Source organism: Eretmochelys imbricata, chromosome 2 (genome assembly GCF_965152235.1).
Source record: "Eretmochelys imbricata isolate rEreImb1 chromosome 2, rEreImb1.hap1, whole genome shotgun sequence".
Taxonomy (NCBI): Eukaryota; Metazoa; Chordata; order Testudines; family Cheloniidae; genus Eretmochelys; species Eretmochelys imbricata.
This window is the reverse complement of record NC_135573.1, coordinates 65260220-65288084: the sequence shown is the minus strand read 5'-3', so window position 1 is coordinate 65288084 and position 27865 is coordinate 65260220. Positions and strand designations below refer to the sequence as shown.

At 42.4% G+C, this 27865-nt stretch overlaps 1 protein-coding gene across 1 annotated transcript in view; it reads right to left on the bottom strand.

Annotated features, from left to right (window-relative positions):
- Positions 1-25140, bottom strand: part of CA8 (carbonic anhydrase 8) — a 54263-nt gene extending 29123 nt beyond the window's left edge. The window contains exons 1-3 of the mRNA XM_077808990.1: positions 24933-25140; positions 24004-24195; positions 19481-19605 (exon numbers count right to left, since the gene is read on the bottom strand). Coding sequence (XP_077665116.1) covers positions 19481-19605; positions 24004-24195; positions 24933-25140 — 525 coding nt within the window. The remainder of the gene's footprint in view (positions 1-19480; positions 19606-24003; positions 24196-24932) is intronic.
- Between the last annotated feature and the right edge of the window lie 2725 nt (positions 25141-27865).

Sequence of the window (27865 nt, the reverse complement as noted above, 5' to 3'; positions counted from 1 at the left end):
GTGTATGAAGTAAAGGGAATCTTCACCTGCCCATTTGGAACTGGTATGATGTTCCTTTTATAGGTTCTACAATGCAAAGGGACCCTAGTGAAAGCTTAGGACAGGGGTTCTCAACTGGGGGGTCAGGATCCCTCAGGGGGTCATGAGGTTCTTATATGGGAGGGTCGCAAGCCATCAGCATCCACCCCTAATCCCACTTTGCCTCAGCATTTCTAATGGTGTTAAATATATTAAAAAGTGTTTTTAATGTATAAAGAGGTGGGGGGCACACTGAGAGGCTTGCTATGTGAAAGGGGTCACCAGTACAAAAGTTTGAGAACCAATGTCTTAGGATATGGTCCAGAAATGTATGTGAGATTAGAAAGGCAATAGAAGCTAGTAGAATGGTAATGTGTAATTTCAGCTACCCAAATACTGAGTAAACAATGTCACATGAGGGCATGACTTGGAAAACAATTTCTTACTACCATAACCAATAGTTTGTGTGAGCGTTTAAAGGGGAGAAACTTGACTTACAGCTGAATTTTAAGAAGCAAGTGTGTTTGAGCCACTAAGACTGACCATAATATACAGTAATTAAGTCCCACATCCTCACAGGGGGATCATACCAAGGAATACTACCATGGCACTCAATTTCAAAATGGTGATTTTTTTTAAAATAGGAAGTTAGTTATTAACAGCCTGAAGGGGAAAATTAGGAAATTAAAATTCATAGAAGCAGTATAGAGGCTGTTTGAGAATATCTTAGTGGCGAGACAGAAGGTCTGTGTAGCCCACAACACAAAAAGGAAGCAAAAAAGTGAACTAAACAAAAAAGCCTGTGTGGTTAAATGGCAAGGTGCAGGTGTTCAGTCAGGCTAAAAATATATCATTTCACCATGCAAATTCAGTCTGAGTGAAGCTAGGTGATAACTGAACAGAACATCAACTTTGGCCAGAACTTGCCTTCCCTCCTTAGTCCCTTCCACAGGTGCAGAAGGCTTGATGAGAACTAGCTTTTTGTTCTGTGTTTGTATAGCACCTAGCTCAATGGGGCCATGGTCCAGGACTGGGGCTTTAGGTGCTACCAGAGGACAAATAAATAATAGTGAAAGCAATGTGGGTCTGATTCCAGTGTGGCTCTGAGGAATAGGGTACAAGGATCTTGAGCTGAGCATCCACATCACCTGTACAGTTTTGTTCCACATGGGATACTTGCAGGCTGTTGAGGAGAGCTCTCGGTGAATGGACATGCACCTGGGATGCTAACAAAAGCTATGTAGTTTATCATTACAGGCTGGGCTTTTCAAACGAACCCCAGGGATGCTGATATTCCACTGAATTTTAACAGGAGTTGGGCACCTAACTCCCTTAGTCTCCTTTAAAAGCAGACAAAAATGGCTGCTATACAGAGAAGTGAATAGAACTTTGTTCCCACGTGACAGAGTGCTATCAGCAGCACGCTGAACACTGACAATATGGAGAAGGCTGCAGGTCCAGCTGAGGGCAATTATACACTTTCTGGAGGGCATTGTGAGCACTGGGCTAGCAAGGTAATTGGAGAGAACATAGGGGGAGGAAACAGGAAGCAAGGGGCAGCTCAGGAGGAGGTCAGAAGGAAGCAAACAGTTTGCATGCGCTGCAGGGAAGCCTTCCCTGGCTGTAAGACTGCATTGCATGGTATTACTATGTAAGAGAGGAGTAAATACACACCTTGGTATAAGATAAGCAGCCCAGTGTGTATGGCTGGCTGTGAAACTACCAGAGCTAGCTAGGCAAAGAGGTTCACTGGGTAGTAACAGAGGCACCCTGAGACAGCCCACCTTTGAAAACAATAATAAAGGGGATCCTGAGAAGTATGGACTGGAGAGCAGCATTTCAGTGCTAGGGAACATAGTTGACAAAAATCATTAGAGTTAGAAGGCACCTCAACGACTATAATGGGGAAAAACCAGCACAACTTCTGCTAAGCTAAATGGTATCTCTCTAACCTGTCATAATTCACTGAATGAGAAAGAAGAACCATTGGATATAATTGACTTTGAAAGTCTAAGGGCTGGTGATATAAAGTCCCTCAGAATTAGTATGACTATTCATATGTTTATTTACTTGTATTGCGGTAGCCTTTACAGGCCCAGTTAATGTTTGAGGCCCTATTGTGCTAGGTTCTGTAAACATACACAACAAAAAGATAGCCTCTGTCCAAAAGAGACAACAGGTGGGTACAATGAACAGATGTGAGGAGAGCACAAGGTAACAGTGAGATGCTGTTCAGCCAATTTCGTACCCACGGGGTAAGATGTAATTCTCAATCATGGATTAAAAACTAGCTGAGAGATAGAAAGCGTAGATTAGGAATAAATGGCCTGTTCTATAGCAAGAGGCTGGTAGTGGTGTAGCCCAAAACCAGCACTGACTAGTGTTCTTCAATTTATTTACTAGCAACCTCGAAGAAGGGTTGAAAATCTGCTGGCAACACAAAACGATGTAATTAGTCAATAAAGGAAGGATTGCAAGGCACACACCAAAGGGACTGAACAAAACTAGATGATGGCATGGCACACCTACGGCTGAAATTCAATTTATACGAGTGAAAGTGCAAGGAACAGCTGAAACTATCCATACACATTGTGATCAGTTCTGAAGTATTTGTAACATTTGAGGAAAAGCTCTAGGTGTCATTGTGGACAGCCCAGTTTGCTTAAGCAGTCAGAGTAACTAAGCTATTAAGTTTGCTTAAGCAGTCAGAGTAACTAAGCTGTTGGGCTGTGTTAAGGAAGGGATAGAGAATTGAGACATTACATATAAATCAATGGTATGTCCTTATGCTGAACAGTAAATTCACACATGACAATCTCATCTCAAATAAGACATAGCAGAAATATTGACAGTCCTCTGAAAAACAGAATTAATAGCAGGAAGGGCTTCCATGGGAGAAAGACTCTAAAGACTAGAACTATTTTTGGCAGGTTGGAAAGACAAGTAAGGATCAGAAATACAGAAAAGGCCAGCCAAGTTCTCCTCTTTACCCCATCTTACAATACAAGAAGGGATTAATTTTAGCAGAAATGCTTCATTTTAGGGCTGTCAAGCGATTAAAAATGTAATCACAATTAATCATGTGATTAAAAAAATTAATTGCGTGATTAATTGCACTGTTAAACAATAATAGAAGACCAGGTTATTTAAATATTTTGGATGTTTTCTACATTTTCAAATATATTGGTTTCAATTACAACACATAATACAAAGTACAGTGCTCACTTTATATTTATTTTTGATTACAAGTATTTGCACTGTAAAAAAAACAAAAGAAATATTATTTTTCAATTCATCTAATACAAGTACTGTAGTGCAATCTCTTTATCATGAAATTTGAACTTACAAATGTAGAATTAAGTTAAAAAAAACTGCATTGAAAAATAAAACAATGTAAAATTTTAGATCCTGCAAGTCCACTCAGTCCTAATTCTTGTTGAGCCAATCACTCAGACAAACAAATTTGTTTACATTTGCAGGAGATAATGCTGCCCTCTTCTTGTTTACAATGTCACCTGAAAGTGAGAACAGGTGTTCTCATGGCACTGTAGTAGCCAGCATAGCAAGATAGTTACATGCCCAATGCGTTAAAATTTCATATGTCCCTTCATGCTTCAACCACCATTCCAAGGGACATGCGTCCATGCTGATGACGGTTTCTGCTCGATAACAATCGAAAGCAGTGCAGACCAACACATGTTCATTTTCATTATTTGAGTCAGACGCCACCAGCAGTAAGTTGATTTTCCTTTTTTTGGTGGTTCAGGTTCTGTAGTTTTGGCATCGGAGTGTTGCTCTTCAGTGATTTCTGAAAGCGTGCTCTACACCTCGTCCCGCTCAGATTTTGGAAGGCACTTCAGATTCTTAAACCTTGGGTCGAGTGCTGTAGCTTTCTTTAGAAATCTCACACTGGTACCTTCTTTGCATTTTGTCAAATCTGCAGTGAAAGTGTTCTTAAAATGAACAACATGTGCTGAGTCATCATCTGAGACTGTTATAACATGAAATATATGGCAGAAGGTGGATAAAACAGAGAAGGGGGCATACAATTCTCCCCCAAGGAGTTTAGTCACAAGTTTAATTAATGCATTATTTTTTTAAACGAGCGTCATCAGCATGGAAGCATGTCCTCTGGAATGGTGGCCGAAGCATGAAGGGGCATATGAATGTTTAGCACGTCTGGCACGTAAACATCTTTCAATGCCAGCTACAAAAGTGCCATGCAAATGCCTTTTCTCACTTTCTGGTGACACTGTAAATAAGAAGAGTGCAGCTTTACCTCCTGTAAATGTAAAATAACTTGTTTGTCTTAGTGATTGGCTGAACAAGAAGTAGGACTGAGTGGACTTGTAGGCTCTGAAGTTTTACCTTGTTTTGGTTTTGAGTGCAGTTATATAACAACAAAAAAATCTTTACATTTGTAAGTTGCACTTTCACAACAAAGAGATTGCACCTCAGTACTTGGATAAGGTGAATTGAAAAATACTATTTCTTTTGTTTATCATTTTTACAGTGCAAATATTTATAATGAAAAATAATATAAACTTTGATTTCAATTACAGAATACAATATATATGAAAATATTGAAAAACATCCAAAATATTTAATAAATTTAAATTGGTATTTTATTGTTTAACAGTGCGATTAAAACTGCGATTAATCAGGATTAATTTTTTTGAGTTAACCGCGATTAATCAACAGCGCTACTTCATTTCCATTGTGCATGAGGTCAGGAAACAGGGAGGCCACACAGGGAGTCTCTGATGGACACAGAGATGAATACTGAGCAGCTCTCTCAACACCGATGAAAGTGGCAAGATGTGACCTTGCGCTACCTGCATGTAATGCAGTAAGCCACAGCTGCCACTGCAGGCCATGGGCTTTAGTAGCTCCTGTGGCCAAGCTGCAAGGTTCTCCTCTCTTTGCCTTGGTTTACAGGGAGAAGGACCTGATCCCTCACAAAATCTTTTAAGTTCCCCACACACAAAACCCTTTTACTCCGATTTTGCATAGGAGACCAAAATATCACTGTAATAATCAATATGATTAACAGGCAGGGCTCACTGCCATAGAGTACTGTGGGGGCAAACAGCTCAGTATGATTGGTAGAGGAACTAAGAGAAGTTTGTGCAGTTAGGCCACCAAAGGTAACAATACAAGGGTCTTGTGTCAGGTCATATGTTGTTCACTAGTTATGGGAGGAATAAATTTCACCCCCACAATTGTATAATTAGGGGTGCATTATAAGTAAATTATTGTGTGTTCCTTTAGTGAAGAGGTTGGACCATGATACTTCATTCATTTCATTTGAATATTCCTGTTTGTGAACAGATCATGATTTTACCAAACATATGTGCTATTTGTGAATAAGTACTTCATTTATTCAACCAGCCCTATAGTTGGTTGAATTATATTTTGTGAATAATATTCAAATTTTGGCATTTTTCATCAAATAATTATATGCATTTTCAGTGGTACAGCAGCTTCTACCTTAGAGGACCTAAATGTATTTTTAAACTTAGCTACTGGGGTGGAGAGGCAGGGGAATTGAGGGTTCCTAAGATGAGCTATGCACCAAATTTGTGCAAATCTAATTTTATTCCTGTTTACAAGGACAAACTCCACTATTTTCAGGTTTTCAGCTTTTCACCTTGAGTGTGCAGGAGATACAATGGAACCAGGAATCATCCCAAAATGAAAACTGTTTCCACCCTTAATAAATATTCTATATAGTAACAAAAGAAGAAAAAAGCAAATATGTCATTACTTGGCTCCCGATTGTTGGCTTTTGGCACCAAACCCTTCACCAGGAACATGAAATGCTGTGTAAATCCCGCGGTCAGATTTATAGGCCAGATTCTTTGCTGTGCCAAGTTTCCGCCCAGGTGAAAGATACAGCACCTTGGAGCTGCTCTAATCTTTGCCAGCTGATAATAGTACTCAAGGTTCTGCACTTTAGCTGGAGACAGCTGAAGCACTGTGCACTCCAGGCTGGCCTCCCACTACCTCTAAGTTAGGATGACTAGGAAGGGGGGGGGGGGGAAAGATGAGGATTTCTGTAAAAGTCTCTCCACTCTGTTTTTGCTATGTAGATGTCTTGCTGGTTCATGTGTATGCGTGTGTGTGTGTTGATATATTATTTTTAAGCTTTGAAAGACCAAAACCTGGCAAGAGGACTGGATTAACATAAATGATTATTAATGCATACAAGTTTACTGCATCTTGTGGAAGAGTTAACTATATTGTGTGCTATCAGAGCCACCAGTTTTCTAAGCTTCAAAGAAAACATGGAGAGGTGTGATTTAAGAGAGTAATTCTGGAAAATTTATTCATACAACCAGCTTCCCAAATGAAATCAGTGGGCCTAAGGTAACTGGCATTAATTTCCAGGGATTTAAAACCAGACTATTCACCCGAGGAAGGATTAGTCATTTAAACAAGGGCTGCAGGACGGGGGCTCTTAATCTCACTGATTTTATTTTTATACATAGATTTATCTAATGAAGGCAGAATAACAAAATGATCACTCCCATCTGATTTATTTCATTTTTACAGATAATTGGTTTGATATTTGCTGTAAGGTGACCAGAGGTTCTTCCTAAATGGATGACAGTAACAGCAAGAGTAGATTATTTTCCAAACATAATCTTCATTTCTCTCCAATGAGCAGTTATACTTAAATAATACACACTTCAAGGAAGCTCAGAACAATTTTCTGCTCAATACTGCCCATGTTTCCAACAATAATAATCTTCATTGTGTATCTTTAATAGCCTGCTGTTGAATTGCAGTTTTACATGCTGCATTAGTATTGTGTAATGACTTTTCTCTGAGATAGTCTGTGATTAAGGTACTAGATTGGCACTCAGGAGAATGTTCTGGCTATGTAGATACTTATTAGAGCTGGTTGAAACTCAGAATTTTAAATCCATGAGGAATTCTGACATTTCAAAATTTCCATTCATCCTAAATCATAATGAAAAGACGTTTTCCACAAAGTGGGAAAATTTTCATTTCAGAAATATCTAAATGATCTTACGAAAATGTTTCATTTTGACTATATTACAGTATGTTATATTGAACTTCATACAGCATAAAAGTTGAAACAATAATGTTGAAATGAAGTGCTTTGGCCATATGGAAACTAAAGATTTTGACTTTACCCAAATAAAATGTTTCGATAATTTTTGGTCAAAAATGTCAATGAAATCGATACATTCCCACAAAACATTTCAATTTAATCAAATCAGCATTTTCCAAAGGAAAACTCTTCCACTGGAAAAAAAATGTTACCAACTCTAGTATTTATGTATCTAGATACTGTAGTATCTGAGTGCCTCAGCAGTTTCTGAGCAGTTTCTGAGCATCTATGAATCTGGGTTCTGTTGCCATTTAGTTAGTCATTTGACAGACATTCTGTGAGACACTGGCCAAGTCATTTAGCCAATTTTCGATCTATACACTGGGGATAATAGTGCTTCCATGCCTTGCACTTCCATAGGGATGCCATAAATGCAATCCCTGCTCTCCACCTTCAGTGCTCCCCCTAGGATGGTGCAGTTCCAGATCAGCCTTTACTACACACTGTGGCTAAGTGCAACAGCCTAGCCCTAAGTGAATACAACAAGATTTGGTCCTAGTGTGTTGGCCTTCTAGGCAAAAACTAGCCCTCAACCACAGACCTCTTCCATGTCTTGCTACTCATTTCCTTCTACCAAACATTCCCTGCGTGTCATTTCTTACCCAAAAGGGTATCTTGCTTTCTGGCTGATTTATCTGTAGTGGGGACCTTCCATTTCTTAAATGCATACCAGAATCCTTTGTACTGGTAACAGTGGTGCTTCAGAGGAACTATTGCAGTAACCAGCACAAAAGATTCTCAGGTGTGCATGAGACTCAAGAGCATCTGCTGCACGATTGGGCAAAAACAGGAAAATCCCTGGGAAAGGGAGCAGATAGGCAATGAGCTGTTTGGGATTAGCCTGCTGGTGACTTTTCTCTTAAATGGTGGTGGCTGAGTAGTATCTTGTATGTCTTCCCAGCATCACCCCTGAATTAAATTGTAGTTTTTGCTCACAAAGAAGGCCCCAGACACATTCAACATAAGTACATGAATACCCTTCTTTCAAAGAGCTGGAAGAAGCAATTCTCCCTACATCCGACTATATCAAAGCCATGCCGGCCTGCTAGCATATCAACCATTAATGCAGCTGATGTGCCGTATGAATCAACACTGCAATACTGTACATAGTTCTTAGATATATTCTTTGCAAAGTATAAACTATGTGTGACTGAGCAAAGCCATAAGCACTCGGTGTTCGTGCTGGTGAACTACCTAGAATCAAAGTACAATTTAGGAACTGTGAGTGATCATTTGGATCAAATTATCTGTCAACAACAATAACAAATCTCATGATGAAAGAGCTTAGCAACTGGTAACAAAGCTATTTCAGGAATCATATACTGCTCATATTACTTTTAAAATTATGGTAATGATTTATTTCATTTGGTCAGTTTCTCTTTGGTCTACTGAGTGGGGGAGAGAGGGTTTCCAGTTTTGCACAACAGCCAAAAACAAAACACAAACTAGTAAATAAGGGGAAAATCTGAAGTTAGTACTAAGTGAAAAACTGCTGGAAAATACTTTTTTTGCAGAGCTTCAGCTAGATTCAACCCCCAGTGTAACTCCAGTGATGACTCTGGAGTTGTACCAGGAATCAGCCTGACTCATAAAGTGTGTGTAAGGGGTACATATTATAATTATACCTGTATTCTATATAAGAGGTAAAATAGTGTAATTCTTTTTCACCAGGTGATGGTTTGAATCTGGATCCGGTTGTGAATAAAAGAATAGTTGTTAGTCATAAAAAACACTACTTTAAACACTACTTATGTTACTAGTCAACAATGATGCTAGACTGAACAGTCATTTAGTTATTTGACTATTAAGTTAATATTCTGTTAGGGAACTTTATTAAAAATACTTCTTAAAAATTATAAGCAGAAAAACCTAAAATTTAAAATTAAAATAGCAGAATTAAGTTTTGTTAAAGCACTCTGCGCCAACTCCTCCTTGTAAAAAGTGAAATTCACCCCCTTATTTTGAGATCGTAAATGGATCTTAAGCAATTCATAGGCTTTGTGCTGCCCCTCTGCAAAGAAGTGAATTCCATCCTTTACAAGCAGGAAATCAATGAGATCATTGAGGTGAATGAGATGTAGGCCTGTGTTTAAAACATTCCCATTTGAGTTTATGGCCCAGATCATAGTCACATTAAAGTTAATGGCAAAACTTCCACTGATTTCAATGGTGCAAGATTGGTGCCTAATCTCAGAAAAAGTGTTGTTAATATGGGCCGGCTTGCCTTACTCCTCTCACCAGACTCAAAGAGGTTGATGGGAGTATTTGTGTGAGGTAAAGCAAGTAGGATTTGTGTGTGCATGGAGAGGAGTAGAGATTGCCAACCCTGTGTTACAATTACGTGTATTTTGTTTGTGTTTGCTTTGGTTTATCAAGCAAATTTACAAATGAGGCAATAAATCATTGAATAAAATAAACAGCACAAAGGCCTCTGAACTACATATTTAGGGTGATCATATTTCCCTATGCTGAATACGGAACACCTGGTAAAATTACTCATATTCAAGCGAACTCAATAGCAATCAGAACTATGCAGTACAAATGTTCAAATTAACATCAAGATGTCTGAGCCCCTAACAAAAAGAAATACTGCCGGGGTGAAAGTAACTTAAAGGACTTACCGGTATGCTGGAGTCTTGAGCGGGGGCGTGGCCTCAACCGGAAGAGGCATGGCCTCAACCGGAAGAAGCTGGGCCCTGGGGCTCCGGCTGTGTCTGGGAGCCCCAGCTGTGTCTAGGAGCCCCAGGACCTTTAAATCACCACAGAACTACCAGCTGCAGAGGCGGCTGGGAGCCCCGGGACTCAGGGGCGAATTAAAGGGCCCAGGGCTTTAAAGGGCCGTCACGGAGCTCTGGGCCCTTTAAATCACTGCAGGAGCCCTGCCGCCGCTACCCTGGGGCTCCAGCAGCAGGGCTTGGGCCGTGCTTTAAAGGGCCTGGGGCTCCCCTCAGTGGCAGTTGCATCGGGCCCTTTAAAGCACCGCACGAGCCCCACTGCCGGAGCCCCGGCGGCACTTTAAAGAGCACAGGGCTCCCTGCAGCAGCTGGAACCTGGCCCTCTAAATCACTGCCGGGGAAGCCAGTCCGGTCCGGCACGGTGTACTGGCTCTTGCCGGTACGCCGTACCAGACCGTACCAGTTTACTTTCACCTCTGAATACTGCATAGTTGGATTCTTGTTATTTATCTTCTTATCTTTAAGGCTTTAGGGTTCACACAGGGAGAGGTAACACACATACACACTCATGTACACCTCCCTCACACGGGGGTGGGGGGTGACCGACTGACCCGACCCTCCCTGCCCGGCGCTCTCCATCCTCCATGCCTCGCTGGGCCCCCAAAATGGACCTGCCTCTCCTGGTACGTGGCGCCACATCCCCCAAGGCAACTCATGGGGGGGCACGCAGGGTCACATGCTTCCTCTCCCCAGATTTCTCCTAGGGTTCACACCAGGATGTGTCCAGCAGCAACCTTTCAGCACTGTGCCATAGGGAAGGGACAGGAGCTGCTTCCAGCCACAGGGGCAGGAGGGGGGAAGGGATGACCTGGACTGGGTCTTCACAGAGCTCATCTCTTCTCTCCGCCCCGCTCCCCTGTGGTTGGAAGCAGCTTGTTCCTTCCTGCCCACACAGCGTTGAAAGGCAGCTAACACCTCCAGGCTGCTGCTGGCTACTGACATAACCTAGCCGCCTCCTGTCCCCCAGCTACAGTGTGGGCAGGGAGGGCTTAAGCCCTATGGATGCATTGTGCACCAGGGCCCAGGGAACCTGACTGCAGGGGCTTCAGCTAACCCGACCAGAGAGGTGGCTCAGCAGAGCAGAGTGACTAGGGGATAGAGCAGCAGCCTTGCACTCCCTGTGGGGAAGGACCCAGGGTGGGGATGGAGGGGGAACGGGTAAAGAGGGTGCTAAGCCCCTGCCGCAGGGCCTGCTGTGGAGCCTGCAGGTCTGGGGCGTGAACAGGCTGGAAATCGCTTTCCCACACACACACTCCAGAGCTTAGCTGAGGGACGGAGAGGCTTCCCCATGCCAGCTCTGTGTAGGGGGTTTGGTCCATGCAGGGCTTGGCTCCTCCTGGCCAGCACCCCAGGCCGGAGGGTCTTGGGCTTTCCTGGGGGGGCCTGCCCAGCCAGAGGCAGTGGGGGAAGGAAGGAGCCTGCTGGCCAGGCTGCTGATGAGCTGAGCACTCCAACTAGGGGCTGGTTCTCTGCACAGTGCTGGAAACAGGATGCACCCCGCATGGGCGGGAGGGGATATGGAGGAGCAGTGGGGCTGGGGGGTGTGAAATGGCAAATCAAGGAGAAGACAGCAAGGGGGGGAACACGTAAAGGGCTGATGGTTGGGTAGCAGAGGCTGAAGCCTGGCACCTTCCCACACTCACCAGTTATCACAGTGTGCAGCCAGTGCTGGCCGGAAACGGGATGGGGGTGTGGGGCCCTGATGACCAAGAGCCAGCATGCAACAGGGGCTGTGCTGACAGACCAGCATGGGGAGCAGCCAGCCCCACCACCAGCCTTATACACCCACCCCCACTGGACCTCCCCCCAGCTCACTGCTGGTGGGCGGGCGGATGGTGATCAAAGATCCAGCCAGCAGCAGGACCCGCCGGTACTGATGGGGGCAGGGGAGACAAAAAATATGGGATAATTTGTCTTTTTTTAAGAAAAAGTTGGGACACCTGCAGGAGGGCTTAAATATGGGACTGTCCCTTTAAAAACAGAATGTCTATATAGAATGTCTATATAGAATGTCACCCTATACATATATGCCAAATAAGGGGTGAATTTCACTCAAGGGCTTGTCTACATTACAATAAAACACTCACAGATGGCCCATGTCAGTTGACTTGGGCTTACAGGGCCTCAGATGTGAAGCTACAAAACTGCAGTATAGACATTTGGGCTCAGGCTGGAGATTGGGCTCTGGGACCCTCCCCGCTCAGGGTCCCAGAACCCAGGCTCCAGCATCAGTCCAAACATCTCTACTGCAATTTTATAGCCCTGCAGCCCAAGCCCAAGCCCAAGCCCAAGCTGACTGACATGAGCCATCCACAGGTGTTTTATTGCAGTGTAGACATACCAAAGGTGAGCAGAATTTGGTCCAAAAATGCTTTAACAAAACCTAATTCAGACATTTCAAGATTAATGTAAAGTTCAGTATAAACCTGTGCCTTAGAGGCATGGAATTTTTTCCCAAGGAAATGAAAGAGGGCAGATTGGTACAGTCTATATATCTGATTTGAAAGCTGTGCTCATTAAAAAAAATCCAAAGAACCAAACACTATGTATTGCTAAACAGATGCTGAAGATGCTTGAGGGAGAGAAATGTAATATCATAATTTTAGTCTGAAACCATAAAATAGTACTTTGTCTCAATTAAATACTTAAGATGGCATCATTTCAGATGAGCAAAAGAATATCTAATTGTTTCATTTAGACTGGGTGAGTTTTACGTATTTATTACAGCACTTTTAGTGATAGTTATTGTCATGATGAAAAATACTACAGAACAAATGAGTTTGTTTTATATTACATTACTCAAAAGACTATTCTAATTTATTTTATTTTTTACTTTTGTTTAGCTTTGCTGTTCAAAACTCATTCGGACTCCGCAGGCAACTGTGAGGTTTTGTGGGTTTTTTTAATTGAAAATTTATGACAGCAAAAGGGAAGGTTTTTCTCTTCCTCCACATCTTGGAAAGGCTTGGAAATGATTTGCAGCTTATTCCCTTCCACTGATAGCTTGCACAAGGTTTGGAAAAAACATATTGCAGCTGGCTAGTAATGTGTGCACAAAACAAGCTAACATCAGCCAATATTTTAAAGGGATAGATTCTACAGAATTCTCCACTCTGCTCCCAGTCAAGTTGCTCGCATTGTGAGGAACCATTTTTGACCAATGTCAGTTTTATTTTATAGCAGCTTCCTGTGTTTGACTCTAAAAATTAGTTGTTCTTTTAGGGTTAAATTGTGCTGTTTGGCCCAATTATAGAATCATAGAATATCAGGGTTGGAAGGGACCTCAGGAGGTCATCTAGTCCAACCCCCTGCTCAAAGCAGGACCAATCCCCAATTAAATCATCCCAGCCAGGGCTTTGTCAAGCCTGACCTTAAAAACTTCTAAGGAAGGAGATTCTACCACCTCCCTAGGTAACGCATTCCAGTGTTTCACCACCCTCCTAGTGAAAAAGTTTTTCCTAATATCCAACCTAAACCTCCCCCACTGCAACTTGAGACCATTACTCCTTGTCCTGTCCTCTTCTACCACTGAGAATAGTCTAGAACCATCCTCTCTGGAACCACCTCTCAGGTAGTTGAAAGCAGCTATCAAATCCCCCCTCATTCTTCTCTTCTGCAGACTAAACAATCCCAGTTCCCTCAGCCTCTCCTCATAAGTCATGTGTTCCAGACCCCTAATCATTTTTGTTGCCCTTTACTGGACTCTCTCCAATTTATCCACATCCTTCTTGTAGTGTGGGGCCCAAAACTGGACACAGTACTCCAGATGAGGCCTCACCAATGTCGAATAGAGGGGAACGATTACGTCCCTCGATCTGCTCGCTATGCCCCTACTTATACATCCCAAAATGCCATTGGCCTTCTTGGCAACAAGGGCACACTGCTGACTCACATCCAGCTTCTCGTCCACTGTCACCCCTAGGTCCTTTTCTGCAGAACTGCTGCCTAGCCATTCGGTCCCTAGTCTGTAGCTGTGCATTGGGTTCATCCGTCCTAAGTGCAGGACCCTGCACTTATCCTTATTGAACCTCATCAGATTTCTTTTGGCCCAATCCTCCAATTTGTCTAGGTACCTCTATATCCTATCCCTGCCCTCCAGCGTATCTACCACTCCTCCCAGTTTAGTATCATCCACAAATTTGCTGAGAGTGCAATCCACACCATCCTCCAGATCATTATTGAAGATATTGAACAAAACCGGCCCCAGGACCGACCCCTGGGACACTCCACTTGACACCGGCTGCCAACTAGACATGGAGCCATTGATCACTACCCACTGAGCCCGACAATCTAGCCAACTTTCTACCCACCTTATAGTGCATTCATCCAGCCCATACTTCCTTAACTTGCTGACAAGAATACTGTGGGAGACCTTGTCAAAAGCTTTGCTAAAGTCAAGAAACAATACATCCACTGCTTTCCCTTCATCCACAGAACCAGTAATTTCATCATAGAAGGCGATTAGATTAGTCAGGCATGACCTTCCCTTGGTGAATCCATGCTGACTGTTCCTGATCACTTTCCTCTCATGTAAGTGCTTCAGGATTGATTCTTTGAGGACCTACTCCATGATTTTTCCGGGGACTGAGGTGAGGCTGACTGGCCTGTAGTTCCCAGGATCCTCCTTCTTCCCTTTTTTAAAGATTGGCACTACATTAGCCTTTTTCCAGTCATCTGAGACTTCCCCCGTTCACCACGAGTTTTCAAAGATAATGGCCAATGGCTCTGCAATCATAGCCGCCAATTCCTTTAGCACTCTCGGATGCAACTCGTCCGGCCCCATAGACTTGTGCACGTCCAGCTTTTCTAAATAGTCCCTAACCACCTCTTTCTCCACAGAGGGCTGGCCATCTACTCCCCATGTTGTGATGCTCAGCGCAGCAGTCTGGGAGCTGTCCTTGTTAGTGAATACAGAGGCAAAAAAAGCATTGAGTACATTAGCTTTTTCCATGTCCTCTGTCACTAGGTTGCCTCCCTCATTCATTAAAGGGCTCACACTTTCCTTGGCTTTCTTCTTGTTGCCAACATACCTGAAGAAACCCTTCTTGTTACTCTTGACATCTCTTGCTAGCTGCAGCTCCAGGTGCAATTTGGCCCTCCTGATTTCATTCCTACATGCCCGAGCAATATTTTTATACTCTTCCCTGGTCATATGTCCAACCTTCCACTTCTTGTAAGCTTCTTTTTTATGTTTAAGGTCTGCTAGGATTTCACCGTTAAGCCAAGCTGGTTGCCTGCCATATTTACTATTCTTTCGACTCATTGGGATGGTTTGTCCCTGTAACCTCGACAGGGATTCCTTGAAATACAGCCAGCTCTCCTGGACTCCTTTCCGCTTCATGTTAGTCCCCCAGGGGATCCTACCCATCCGTTCCCTGAGGGAGTCAAAGTCTGCTTTCCTGAAGTCCAGGGTCCGTATCCTGCTGCTTACCTTTCTTCCCTGTGTCAGGATCCTGAACTCAACCAACTCATGGTCACTGCCTCCCACATTTCCATCCACTTTTGCTTCCCCCACTAATTCTTCCCTGTTTGTGAGCAGCAGGTCAAGAAAAGCTCCCCCTTGTTGGCTCGTCTAGCATCTGCACCAGGAAATTGTCCCCTATGCGTTCCAAAAACTTCCTGGATTGTCTATGCACCGCTGTATTGCTCTCCCAGCAGATATCAGGAAAATTAAAGTCACCCATGAGAACCAGGGCGTGCGATCTAGTCCTGAGCCAGTACAAGTGCATAAGCTACGCCATCCTCGGACAAGTTCAGGGACATACTAGGACATTCAGAGATACCTCTCAGGCACAATTCCCTCCATGCTTCTCCCTTGCTCCAGTAGGGTGGTAATTTGCTGTCGGCCTATATCAGCAGTAAATTGCTAACCTCCGCCCCTGCACCAGGCAACAAGTAGGAGGGGGAGAATCAAGGTTCCACACATTCGCCACCCCTTCCTTCCCATTCCCCCCTCACCTTCTAGAGGGGCTGAAGAGTAAGGAGGTTCAGCACCCACTTACTCGTTCATCTCCACACTCAAGGCTTGGGTAGTTCATGCACAGGTAGAAACGTAGCTTTTACTCCCTTTTCTCCCCTGTATAGGTGCGTACTCCATGTCACAATCTAGCCTTTGTATCTTTCAAGGAAATGGAACTAGATCCTAATCTTCTACTGTTGAGCTCTTTATCAAACATGTAGCATCAGAAGCCTGAGAGAGTAAAGTATCCCTGAGTGTGCTCAGTAATACTGCATATGATTTCTGACGAAGTCTGTATGAAATACCTCCTCCCGGTCTTTGGCTGCAAGGCAAGGTTGGGCATTGTATTTCTTTGCAGGAACAAAGGGAGGAGGATTGTGAACAGCATGTACAGTACATATTTTAAAAGGTGTTACAATGTTTACATTAGACTGCAGTTTGCCGCTTTGCCTGCAGTTTGCTGCTTTGTCTGGCTTTTCTTGGTTATTGCAACTAAAAGTGTTTCAATTAAAATGATAACAAATATATTAAAGTCAACATTTTGACTTCTTCCCTTACGGAAGCTGAAAAAACAAGACTTTACCAAATTTCTGATAATAATAAAAATAACAATGAACTTAGCCTCTGAGTCACATAAACAGCCGTTTTATTAAAACAACATTGTAAATGAGCTCAAGTATTCATCCCAGAGGTCACAGTACAAGCCTAATTTGCTAATCTATTTAGCCATGAACCGTAATGTCCTAACCCTGTACAAGATTCCAAGATGTCTAGTTAGAAAATAATAGATTGTTACACTTAGAGATACAGGATATTGCTTAATTTCTAGCTAATAGTTATGATATCAAGGGTAAAGAACCAGAGGAAGGAACTATACAGTAATCCTCTTCCAAACATTGAGAAGTAACATTCCTTTCTAAAGTCAGACTTTACAAGGGTTGTTACACTGATATTCTGTAGCTGTTCTGTAATAGCTGGCCCAGTTTATTAATGTCAGGGTGTGTAGGATGGTTCCTATATCATAGAGTCATAATTCAAGATCAAACTGCTGCTCTGATCAGTAAATACAGAGAGTCAGATACTCATATCAGCTATATCAGTTGAAATCCAGAGTTACTACATTGGCTTCAGTGGAATTACTCAGGATTTTAATGGAATAATAGCGATTACAATCTGGTCCCAGTTTGGTGTGTTGCTAGTAGATTTAGTAAAAACCATGCAGTTTTGTTTATCATTTGTTCATACACTTGGTTTGTGTCCTCCTGAAGGTCTTATCATCCAATGTTTTTTATTATCAGTGACAGAAACGTATTTTGGGTTTCTAAGGAAAAAATCAGCAGTTGGGGCAGATATTCTCTTCTAGCAGAAAAGCCAGGCACAGCTATCAAGGGCCTGATTCTCAGGCTTGCCTTTGCACATACACACTACAGGACAAGAACACACAGTCCACAGATGCATATGAAACTGGATAGGCACCTATCACTATCCATTAGTGTACACATTAAATTACTGTTACCTACCAACCTGCTGAAAATGAGGCCCTAAAATACATACTACAACCACCAGCTCCCGCACAAAAAGATGCCAGTGTAACAGGCAAGAATATAGCTTTAACGATCAAAGTGACTGTTCTTGATAAAAGTAATGTGTGGAAATCCCCAGAATGAAGACAGTGGTTAGAATCCTGTGTTCTGTAAGCTGTCACATAGATCGTACTATTGAAGGAACATATATATTTGTCATGAGCACCTACTTTCACCCTCCTCAAGTTTTACAGTATGATATTTGGACAAAATTTAGCTGCCCTGTATGCCTAAGACTAGAAAACTCACAGGTAGAAGGGGAACATGGAGCAGAAATTTTCTACAGAGAATGTGGTTCCTCCACCATTTCAATCTCCCCAAAAGACATGCAAAGAAGTCAATCTACAGGCTGTCAAAGCAGGATAGTATGGGAATAAGGGACATGGGGTTACAGCCTGTATATCTGTCTGTACATGACTTCTAACCCCAGAGTGGTAACTTTCCCCAAGAGAAGAGTAATCTACTTGGGGACCTGTGTGTAAGGCTGCACATTTATGCTGCTTTTACAATGTATTTTAAATAGATAAATAAGTCTTAACTTCCAGCCATTAGACCTACCCTACTGTCACCAGTAGCCAAGATCCTAGGATCAGAACTTAACCAAAAACAGCTTTGATGCAAGAGATGAGGTGGAAGCCAGCTTGTTCTTTTATAGCTCTATATACACACTTCTGTGCTAACTGTAATGAAATCTTGGTTTGACATCCCTCACTTTGTCAGGAATTTTTAGTACAGCTGTCATGCTGCCCTTAAAGGAGGCTTACCATGGGTTCCCATAGAGGCTGATCAGATCTGCTGGCTAATCCCTGGACCTTTTTCATGGTTTGCCTCCATGCTGACCCTTTTTTACATACTGATTTATTTTTTAAATGGACATTAACTTACTGGGGGCAGGTTTGCTTTATATTGCATCAGTTGCCCACTGTCACAAAGGGCCACTGGAATTGCTTTGGCATGGGGATGCATCTATACAGGGTCCAGTAAAAGGTGGTGTAGAAGCTGTTACTTTGGCCCTACATTACCTGGTAAGTCCCCCATGTAGGGGTAACTTTCCTGAAGCCAATTCTACAGCGGACTGATGCAAAGCAGTCAAAGCAGAGGCCAAGATATGACCAATGTTCCTAATCCAGTTATTTAAGCTACGCATTAAACCTGTACCTATTCCACAACTCCATGTGGATTTTTATATTTATTTTTAAAATAAATGCTGATTTTTATCCTTTTTCTTTTAAAAAGTTCTATTCCAGCAGGGTGGGATCCATGTGTAACCAGCCAGTAACAAATGCCCAAGCACTTGAAGAGGAGAGCATAAATGGATAGGAAATTCCATTTCAAGCTTCTAAGGGATTATGATAAATAGCAAGGCAAAACTAATTTTAAAACCTCTGAAAAAAGGCAAGAAAGTCTCCTTATAATACAAAAGATGAAGTGCACAGTAAATGAAAATACTGGAATGATCTTCTGCAGCACAGTTGCAATGGTGGAACATGAAGCTGAGTATCTGTGGAACAGCTCAAATTTTAAGATTGCAGTACACCTTTACCCTTCTTTCCAAAGCTGAACTTCACTCCATGCTATGATTATATATAAGAATTTCATATATTCTCCAGTTTTCAGATGTCTAAAGCTTTTCATGAACAATTTGTTTATGCTTTTTTTAAACAAATTTACCCCAAATTATTATTTTCCATGGAAAGGCTTCCAACAGCTATTTTCCCCCAACTATAGCTATTAGTCAAGGTGACATAGGAAGTGTTGAAATAGCAGATCTTGTTAGAATGCTAATATTATTAAGACAGAAGTTAATAGTTCTGCAAGTTAACTTTATGGCCAATTAATCATGCAATACGATGTATGCTAGAGGCACATTACTAAAGACGCAAATCTCAATTTACTGGCACTAAAGCACACTTCAGCAGACGGTATTTTCGAAGGAAAAATGCGGAGCAAAAAAGAAATGCTGTTTTGAACTACCAGGTTATCAAGCAATGGTTTAACATCTTGTGCATAGAGCAGGTGTTTTTCAATACGATGTCACTCTTACCTCCATGGGAAAAGCTTTAAAATTAACAGTGTGTTCAGATCCACGCTGGTTTTCTCTCCCCCAGTGAAACTGAACATCATGTAGTTCAAATTCATGTCCCCGAGGTAATGGCCCACCTACTAACACTGGAAAAGAACACAAATGAAGACATACTTAGTTTTCCAAGCAAACAAGCTGCTGAGTACATTGTCCACAAACAACTGGGAGATTGTTGCAAACTTCTGTATTACGATCTATCTTAGAGAAAATGGGAGCAAAGCTAACATACCTGCTGCCTTTTCTCCTGTATTACTACGCATCTGCAGAATCCCAATTCATTCTCAGTTATATAAGGCTATGAAAATGGTATTATCCAGCATTCTGAGTTTTGCAAGGTGGAACAGCTAGTCATGTTGCAAGATAAAAGCATTGTATGCTTATCACTCCAAAGAGTGAATACATTTATAGACTGATAGCCAAACAGTAGCTCTGTGTTCTAACCAGATGATGCAGTTTCCTTCTGGTGTCAAACTGCATAATTGCCTCATAGCTGTACAAATGCCTCGCCTGTATCACCTTTGTTTATTGTGCGGAAATTGGTCATGAAACTCTGGCATTCTTGGCTGCCAGTGTTTTGTAAGATAATGATATTTTGATAGACACCACCTGCCAGGCTTGTGAGATACAGGTTGCCCTTGTGTTCTGTGAGCTCGCAATAAATAATCTTAAGATTCAATATCAACACTATACTGTATTTACTTAAAGTAAACCACTAGGAAGATGCTTCACAGTCTTCTAGACTGCCAGAATATTCTTATTGCTGTTTCCAAAAGCCACAGTTGTGAATGTGGGATAATGCCTTAAAATTAAACAACAAAAAGATCCATCCCCCAGTTATAGGAGATGGAAAGCAGTATAAATTATAACTTGAACATTTGACATTAATCTATCTTTTTGCAATGGGATATACACATAGGTGTACATATCTGAAGCCAAACTTTGGCCCTCACTTCCAGCCATGCCAGAGTTTGGTCCAATTAGTCCTGAAGCTGCTTAGGACCAAATATTGCCCTCAGGTACATGCTTAAAACTCTTCACGGAAGTCAATACAATAGGAGTAATGTTCTCATATACAAGGGCAGATTTGGAGCTTAGAGTGCTTACAGGTCTGCTTCAAAGCTCAAACTCTAATCTGTCACTGTCTTCAATAGACTTTGCATCGGACCCTCTTTGACCAGTAAATTAGTGAAAATTACATAGTTTTTTGTTGCATTATGCTGGGCTTTATGCAATAAAGGATCCACAATCTTAAATAATTGTATCTATTTTAACTAAATACAATCTCATTTTCAGCTTGGAGCATCAGCTATGGTGAAATACTACTAACACACAATATTATCATATTGAACTGTTTGCCAAAAGAATGTAACATGTCAGAGGTAAAACTCACCAATTAAGATTTCTACTACAAGTTACAACAAAGGACAAAGTCACCCATACTGATTAGTATGTCTTCCACATCGACAGAACATAAAGCTTTGATGCTCTTTCTAAGTATCATCACAGTTATAAAGTCTTTCAATTGTAAGATAGCAGGACAATCCTAAAGTGCATGTGTAGATTCAAATTTGCATCTTATATTCCTCTTAACTATACCACTATTGACAAAGCGCTACATTGTTAATGTGATAAACATTGAGGAAACCAACATGTCCAGAATACAGCAAAATCTGATAATGTGTTATATTAATATTATATCTTTAGTAACACAGATTTTTTTTTTGTGAAAGGAAGTATTATTCCCATTATGTGTGTGTAACTGGAAGTGCTCTCTACTGTAATATTGTTTTGGATCTACAGGACCATCACCAAACCTATCTATGAGGTTTAATTCATAATACTCATCCCATGTTAAGAGTATTTATTGTCAGTGCATAGAACATATTCATGTGCACTTTGCCTCTCTGCAATGTGTGATTCCCTACCAGAAAATCATTCTGAAACTGTCAGTCCTTGTAGAGTATACTTGACCTTCATTGTGGTCAAAGGAGAAGTGTTTCTGCTAGTAGAATACCCTTGAAAATATTTCTGAAATATTCAAGAAGGCTCTCAATCATATCTATTCTACTCCATTATAAAGTCAGTCATGCTTCCTCCATCTTATATATCATACATGCACAGTGCCGAAACTGGATGCAACCTGTAAAATGTTTACAAAGTCAAATGAAGAGTCTGAATGTATGTTCTGAATTAAGGATCAAAAGAACCATCATTAATGATAGCTCTATAGATGACAACAATATGTGCACTGTTCAATGATACAACTGAAAAACATATAGTCTGAAATGGAATAACCATTGATTTTAATATATATTTTAGTCATCTACTTTATATATTTGCAGGCTTTTCTATGGCTACTTCGCTATGTATATGGGAACCTCTCATACATTAATTGGCCATATTTTCAGAAGTGCTTAGTGCTCAGCAGCTCCCATTTATTATATATTAAATAGCTGGCTGAATAGATTTGTCTTCACAGCACCCTGTGAGGTGGCAAGCTGTGGGAGCTGCAGCAGGATCGTAGGTCGGGCCAGTTTAGTGAACTGGACACAGAGGCATTCTGTTGTTGGTGGTCTTTAAGCGTAAGGGAGCTTATTAACTCCTTCCTCCCCCTCCTGGAGGCAGAAGACATACACCTGTAATGAAACATCTATCCTGATTTTACAGGTGGAGAACAGGGCACAGAGAGATTAAGTGACAGGAAATCTGTGGCAGACCTAGGAACAGAAGATGGGACTTGACTGAGACTGCCAGCTTATAGTTGGGCACTATCATTCTGAATTCCCGTTGGTGACCTAGAGGTGACTGTACTGCTTTTCAAGGACTTCATATCCAGACATGTATTACTTTTTAACTCTCTGTAAAAATCCCCCAACAGAAGTTCCCAAACTCTGACCCATGTACCACTGATGGCCCTCAGAACACTTGCTGTGGTGAACTGACCGGTCACATTGTGCAAGTTTTCATCCTTGTTCAAATATGGTAAACACCATACTTTCTGAACATTAACATTAATCCTTAGTGCTAGCTTGACAGACTAAAGTTCATCTCAAAGATATACATTGCACACCTTTTTCTCCTTCCACTATACAAATCTGCTACCTATATTATTGGTTTGATGAAAATAAACATCACAGGCCAGATCCTGAGCCCTTGCTCTGACCTCTTTGCACTAACAGAGCAGCTGGGGACACTGTTCCCTCTAAGCTGTGCATGTGTACGCGTGCACACAGATCCTAAACCCCGCACACACGGCAAAACACCGCTTGCACAAAAATTTGCACAGAAGCACAACAATTTGCACAGAAGAAATATTTTGTGCACACAGCCTGTCAAAAATTTGCACAGAAGAATTTTTTTGCACACATGGCCTGTCAAAAATTAGAGGGCATTGGCTGGGGATTCCCCCAGCACAGGTGAATAACCAGCTGGCATAGAGCTGGCTCTGCACCACCCTTCCCAGACTGCTTTGAGTAGGTGGCATGTCAGGCAGAACAAAGCATGCCTGGAAGGCCTTGGGCTCTAGCAATCTTGTGCTTCATAACAGCCTCTACAAGGCTGTTACCAGACAGCACAGTTCTGAGACTCCTCTAACTTTATACAGGGTCGGAACTGGGTCCTATCTACCACAGGACTGGAAGGCCACAAAGGATTGCTTCTCTCCACCTTCCCTCCTGACTTTTAAGTCCTGCACTGAGCATAGCTCAACCAGACCCAACGTTCTGATCACAGAATTCTACATCAACTTTCAGTTAAGCTGGAAATCGTGTTTTTATTGCTTTCTAGTTATTTTTGTGGTAAATACTGACCCTTTAAAATTGAAGGTCCATCAACATCCTAAGTATAATTCAAGCATCTTATCCTAAATGAACCATCAAGGTCCACAGTTATCCATATAATGCATCATCAAAAGCCATGGAAGTCAATGGAAAACTCCTGTTGATTTCCATAGACTTTGGATCAGGTCCACAGTTTCTGTCAGCCATATATATAAAATACAATTTGAGTTCCACAACATCTTAGTTATATTCTGGACAATTTCTAAACTTCAGACACTGTTGGCTCAAGCGAATTAGGTCACACCATCATAAGCGGAAATTTTGAACAATGCTGCATGCTGTGAACCAGGCTGGCATCAGCAAACTTTCTTGACATAAGGATTAATTATTAGATTTCTAACAACAGCAAACTTTCTTGACATAAGGATTAATTATTAGATTTCTAAGAGCTTCACAAAAAATGAATGTCCAGTTTTGGACCATAACAATCCTGCTACCCACAAAGCTCACTCCTGCTTCCATTAAAGTCAGTGGCAAAACTCCTATTGACTAAAATGATGCAGGATTTGGATCATAGCCCATTTATAGAAGTGAATGTTCTTTCTCATTTCAGTTACTGTGTAGAGAATATTGCTTAAGATAATCTAAACTTTATCATCCATTTTATTGTGTTGGAAAAAAAATGTAAACAATGATTAAGCATACCTGATTTTGACTTAAGGACAATTTGAATGGAATGCCCATCATTAATTACTTCACAGTCACGGCAAACAACATAGTTTGGTGATAAACGTACTTCTAGTAGTGAGGGGTCATATTTGGCTTCTCTTGAATTCAAGTTAATAGGAGACTGGTATTCTCCATTAGCATCAGGAAAGATCAACCCCCACTCGACTCCTAAAAATAAAATGAAAAACTATCATGTGGAAATAAAATATGACTGCTTTTCGTGAAGGACATGCAGCTTTAACCTTTACATACATGCAAAAATATATCATTGAAGAGACCCCTTCACTTAAAGGGGCACTGTCAAAAAAATGCCGTAAACGAACTAATTCTTTTACCCCTGTTACTAATAGCATCTTCGGTAGTTCAACATGAATGAATGCATTTTTAAAATCCCATTGGCTACTCATAATTTATTATCAGTTTGCCTTTTTTGCATTTCTCTGAACTTGGACAATGAAATAAACTAAATCAGTTCTACTTTGTTTTATAGTTGGTTTCACTATCAGGTTCTTAGTGCTGCAGGGTCTGAATTTTAAAGGTAGCAGAGGAATATTTATTTATTTTAAAATACCTGATTTCTCCTGTTAGGTTTTTGTTTGCTTGTTTGTTTAATGGGGAAAATATTTCTATTGGCCTGATGTTGCATAAAAGGGTGTTTGTACCAAATATGGATTTGGGGACAAATGAAAGTTGACCGTGCCCCTTGACACCATGATCTCAGCTTCGATATTACCCTGAAAGTTTAGCTACTAAAGAGGAGACGATGTGATGATGGGCTGCATGTCACTGTACTTTGCCTTTCCATAGGTGAAACGTCCCTTTCTCCCCCACACAGTGAAACTTCTCCCTCCTTCGGCCCCAGCCAGCAGCTCGGGGAGCTCGTTGCCTTCCCACCCTCTCCTTACCTTCCTCGTAGCCCCACTCCAAAGCCTCCTCCTTCTGCGGGCAGGACTCGGGTTTCTCAATGAAGCTCTTGTCAGCCATGGGCAGCGCCTCCACACCTCCTGTGTCCCTCGGAGCGTCCCGGGGTGTCCCTCTCTGAGCGGGGCTGCCTTGCGGAAGCCTGTTCGCTTCGGGCGGGAGAGGGGGGTTAGTTCGCAGCGCTCTGGGCATGTGTGCGTGTGTGTCTCTGCGCCGTGCGTGTCAAGCAGCGGCTGGAGGTTTGGTTTGCAGAGCAGCCGGTGTGTGTCTTTCTGTGGCATACACATAGCACGCGGGGGCGGGTTGGGGGGCTGTAACACTCTGTGTAACTCTCAGAGGTGATTAGACAGGTTAAATCCCTGGATACTCTATACGGAGACGTCCTGGAGACACAGTTGTGAGGACAATAGTGGAGAGAAAGTCGAGAGAGAGAGAGAGAGAGAGACTATAGCCTGAGTAGACAGACAGGTAGGTACTACACAGGCATACTGGTGCTATAAACGGAGAGGGCTGATACTGTTGATAGTATCTGTCCCTGTGTCCGTCTGTCTGTCGATGCTGCAAGCAGGATTATACTGCAGGTAGATTTAGTTAATGCAGAACCGCCAGGAAGTGTGTGTTGGGGCTGTACTGAAGCCATCCCATGGGCAGCAGCTCATAGGCAGATATGAGATCAGAAGTGAACTCTTGCCAGACGCAATGGGCTTAAATTGCAGCCAGGGCCGTTTAGGTTGCACATTAGGAAAAACTTCCTAACTGTCAGGGTAGTTAAGGGCTGGAATAAATTGCCGAGGGAGGCTGTGAATCTCTGTCACTGGAGGTTTTTAAGAACACATTAGATAAACACCAGTCAGGAATGGTCTAGTTATTATGTAGTCCTGCCTTGAGTGCAGGGGGCTGAACTAGAGGACTACTTGAGGTCCTTTCCAGTCCTACACTTCTCTGATTCTTACCTAACTCTGATCACAGGTCTTCTCCCTGTAGCCCCCCACCTCTGTCCCCCCTCGCTACCTCTGTTTCCTCCTCATTCTTTCTTCCCCCTCATACCTGTAAATATCCTCACAATCTCAACTGCCCCTAACCAGAGCTGGATTAAGGCAGCTGAGGATCCTAGACACACCCACTCAGAGAACCCCAGAAGTGGCCCCACTCCATCCCACCTGACTCTGCCCCTACTTAGATTGGAAACTCCTTGGGACAAGGTCTTTTTGTTCTGTGTTTTTCCAGCACCTATCACAGCAGGGTCCTGCTCCTAGCTGCTATGATAATAAAAACAATAAATAATCGTAATACTTGTGTTGGTGATGAAAGGGGCCTTCAAATCGGCTGATGGGGCCCACTGCCTGTTCATAAGCCCCTGCTACTGCTGCTTTTCAGGGGGGCTGGGGCCTCCTTGTTCCCTAGTCCAGTGTTGCCCATCCTTGGGTAGGCTGGGTGCATCCAGAAGGAGGGAGGCCTCAGCCCTTCCCACCCCAGCAGAGTGCTTACTTCTGGGCAGCATACAGTTGGAGGAGGTCTCTCCCCATAAACAGGACACACACACACCTGATCCAGGTGTGGCAGGCAGCCTCCTCACAGGGCCCGGCACCAAGAGCAGCCTGTGGAGGTGACAGCCTTCAGCTCTGGTGGGGGGGAATTGAACCAGTCTCATCACAGGGCTCCCTGCTTCAGAGGGTATAAAGATAAAAAGTGATCCAGACAGTTGCACAAGCTGCACCAGTGGCAATTGGGTAGGAGGGAGCCCAACAGTGGCCGTCAGGGCTCCCATCTCCACCTAGAGAGGGCAGAAGCAGTTAGGAAGTTCCCCCAGCCACCTGTAGCTAAGTAGCTGTGGCAGCTGGGAGCCCCCACCCCCCATACATACACTCTGTCCTCAGTCACTCAAAGGAGGCAGCAGTTCCTAACCACATGGTTATGTTACTGATGTCATCATATTGCTTCTAGAGTGAGTTGTGCCTCTTGGTGAACCTGGGCCTTCCCCAGTTTACCTGTAATGCCTATGATTACTGGGCAGTAACAAGAGTAAAAGTTAATGTCAGCCTTGGATTGCTATTGCAGGAGAAGAAGGAATAGGTTGGAAAAGGGGTCCCAAAATACAACGATAAATCAAGAGCTAACAAGTATTGTGAAATATATGCAACTACACAAGGTAAAAAGAGGATGGGGCAAATTGGGAAGAGCTCACTCGGGTCTGCTTCCCGTTCTTGGACAGGAATACAAATACAGGTTTCTTTCTGCAAGACCTTTATTATTTATTCTTCTGAGCTCATCAAGGGAATGAAACTGCACTAATGAGCTATGTTCAAGGGCAGCAGCTTGTTGGATCCTTTCTAAACCAAGATGTTATTTTCCTTACTAAGTTTATTTCAGGGTCGCTTGCCTTGCACAATTGCAGCTTTGCTTGACCATGGGGGTAGCACTGCAAACCTAAATTCCATAATTCATCATCTAATGAATCCTTGACATTTGAACAAATGAAACACACATTATATAACAGGAACTTTTGGCACTAAGGAGATCATGTTACCCATCCACATCTGTTTCTTTCAACTGTATCTTGTAATATATTTTTCCCTCTAAGCATTTCTTAAATATACATTAGTTCCTGCTATTGATGTTTAAACCAATTGATTCTACACACTAATCATCCCAGTGAAAAAACAAGTTCCTCCTAAAGCTCCTTTGAGCCTGGCCTACCAGACTGCAAATTCATTTCCCTTTCCTTCCAGAATCTCACACATCTCAAAACATTCTGGGGCATCTATAGTCTTCCCATTATACCTTTTAGATACAGTGTTTCATTCATGTCCTATACTAAGTCAGCTCCTGTCATAGTTTTCCTTTGAGGGGGGAAGGTCCATGCTTGAATTTCATACAGGGACGACTGCATGATTAGACCTGCAATTTCCTGAATTGT